Here is a 2,096-nt window from a genome sequence, read left to right as displayed (position 1 = left end):
AAGAATGTCGACACTATCGGGGTCATTTGATTGCAAAAAGGGGAAACCGAAGAATCAAGTAGTCACTGTGGCACCTCTCTCTCTCCTTCATATGACGACACTCTTCTTCATTTTCGCCAACAAGCTTCTCCAACCCCTCCCTGGCATCCATTTCCCAATCTCAACCCCAATCTTCTCCACTTTATTATTTATACTGTTATTCAATTCCAGTTTCTATCTTCATCCCACAAAGCATCTCCTTCTTTTCCCCTCACTCCCATGATTTTTACCGAGGTTTCTTCCTTCTTTCCTTTGTTATTGTTCTCTCTTTATGTGGCATCGCTTTCGATGTAATCGATAATCATTCTTCTCTGTCTCTATTTTTTAGGATCTGTGGCCGCTGCTCGACCAACTGGTTGGAAAAACTTCTCTCTTCTCAGGTAATACTTTATCGATTCTGAACGCTCTCAAGTAATCCACACACACTATGTACGCGAATCGCAAATTCTAATATATCTATAATTCAACTCGTACATATATTTATAGGTGAATCGATTATTTTCTAAACTCTTGAGCCGCTGCTTTTTCCCAAATAGAGAAACCGTCCTTCTTCCAGAACCTTCGAGAATCGATGACCAACTCCAGCTGCGCAGGCACTGAGTTAGACCAGTGCCGAGACGAGTCAGCGGCGTTGGTTCTAAAATTTGTCGCCATCGCCTCCATTCTCCTCGCCGGCATGGCCGGAATCGCGATCCCCCTCGTCGGAAAACACCGCCGCTTCCTCCGCACCGACGGTAACCTCTTCGTGGGGGCCAAGGCCTTTGCCGCCGGGGTGATTCTGGCCACGGGATTCGTCCACATGCTCTCTGATGCCACCGAAGCGCTCCAGCACCCGTGCCTGCCTGCGTTCCCGTGGAAAAAGTTTCCCTTCACCGGCTTCTTCGCCATGATGGCCGCGCTCTTCACTCTCCTCCTCGATTTCGTGGGAACGCAGTACTACGAGCGCAAGCAGGGGCTCAACCGCCCCTCTGAGGAGCAGTCTCGGGTCGGGTCGTCCGAACCCGGGAAGGTGTTCGGAGAAGAAGAGAGTGGGGGAATGCACATCGTGGGGATGCATGCACATGCCGCGCATCATAGACATAACCACCCCCATGGCCATGAGTCGTGTCACGGCATTGGCAACGAGAAGGAACAAGAGGAGGCGCATGCGGACTCCCATGGACACGGTCACGGTCACCTCCACGGCCACTTCCACATGGAAGATGGAGAAGAAACCGACGTTCGACACGTCGTGGTTTCTCAGGTAAATAATTAAATCTGTGTGTTTTATAAAGGTGTAGTTAATGTAACTAGTAATAGTTAGTATTGTGAGTGAAAATGCATAACTGGGTTTGCATTGCAGGTGTTGGAGCTTGGGATTGTATCACATTCGGTTATAATCGGGTTGTCTCTGGGGGTTTCTCAAAGTCCTTGTACCATAAGGCCTTTGATTGCGGCGTTGTCTTTTCATCAGTTTTTTGAAGGGTTTGCGCTTGGAGGGTGCATTTCCCAAGCGCAGTTTAAAGCCTCCTCGGCAACCATAATGGCTTGTTTTTTTGCATTGACTACACCGTTGGGTGTTTCGATAGGAACGGCCATTTCTTCAGGGTATAACCCTTACAGCCCCGGTGCACTCATCACCGAAGGTATTCTCGATTCCTTGTCGTCGGGGATTTTGGTCTACATGGCTTTGGTAGATTTGATAGCTGCGGATTTTCTTAGCAAGAGAATGAGTTGTAACTTCAGGCTCCAGATAGTCTCTTACTGCATGCTTTTCCTTGGAGCTGGATTGATGTCTTCGCTCGCAATCTGGGCTTGATGTCCCTCCCTTACATAGGTGTAATAATACATTGTTCAGTATTTCTTCTTTTTGTTTCCTTTCTCTTCCCACCGATCCAATTCGATTTTACTTTTCTTAACTAGAAGAACGTAGATAAAAAACACATACCCACTCTCTAAGAACCTAATCATTTTTTAATTAAATTTACGAAAACATTGACATAAGGATCTCGTCAACCAAACAAGGGAACTGCAATAAAAAGAAGAAAATTAAAGTTTGTATCAAAAAAGTATAAGAA

General features: G+C 46.5%; 1 protein-coding gene across 2 annotated transcripts; it reads left to right on the top strand.

The window, feature by feature from the left end:
• On the top strand, positions 1-1,895 carry LOC137820585 (zinc transporter 4, chloroplastic). Of its 2 annotated transcripts, XM_068624731.1 has the most exons (4): positions 1-273; positions 368-419; positions 576-1,282; positions 1,382-1,895. In XM_068624731.1, the coding sequence occupies exons 1-4, from the start codon at positions 259-261 to the stop codon at positions 1,835-1,837; spliced, it is 1,230 nt and encodes a 409-aa protein (XP_068480832.1). In that variant the 5' UTR covers positions 1-258; the 3' UTR covers positions 1,838-1,895. The 2 variants fall into 2 exon arrangements, with proteins under 2 accessions (XP_068480832.1, XP_068480833.1); XM_068624732.2 differs by lacking the exon at positions 1-273 and having other exon boundaries at positions 362-419; positions 526-1,282.
• The last annotated feature ends 201 nt before the right edge of the window (positions 1,896-2,096 follow it).

This window comes from Phaseolus vulgaris, chromosome 9, assembly GCF_051622355.1.
Source record: "Phaseolus vulgaris cultivar YP4 chromosome 9, ASM5162235v1, whole genome shotgun sequence".
In the NCBI taxonomy this organism is placed as follows: Eukaryota; Viridiplantae; Streptophyta; class Magnoliopsida; order Fabales; family Fabaceae; genus Phaseolus; species Phaseolus vulgaris.
This window is presented reverse-complemented; position numbering and strand designations above follow the sequence as displayed.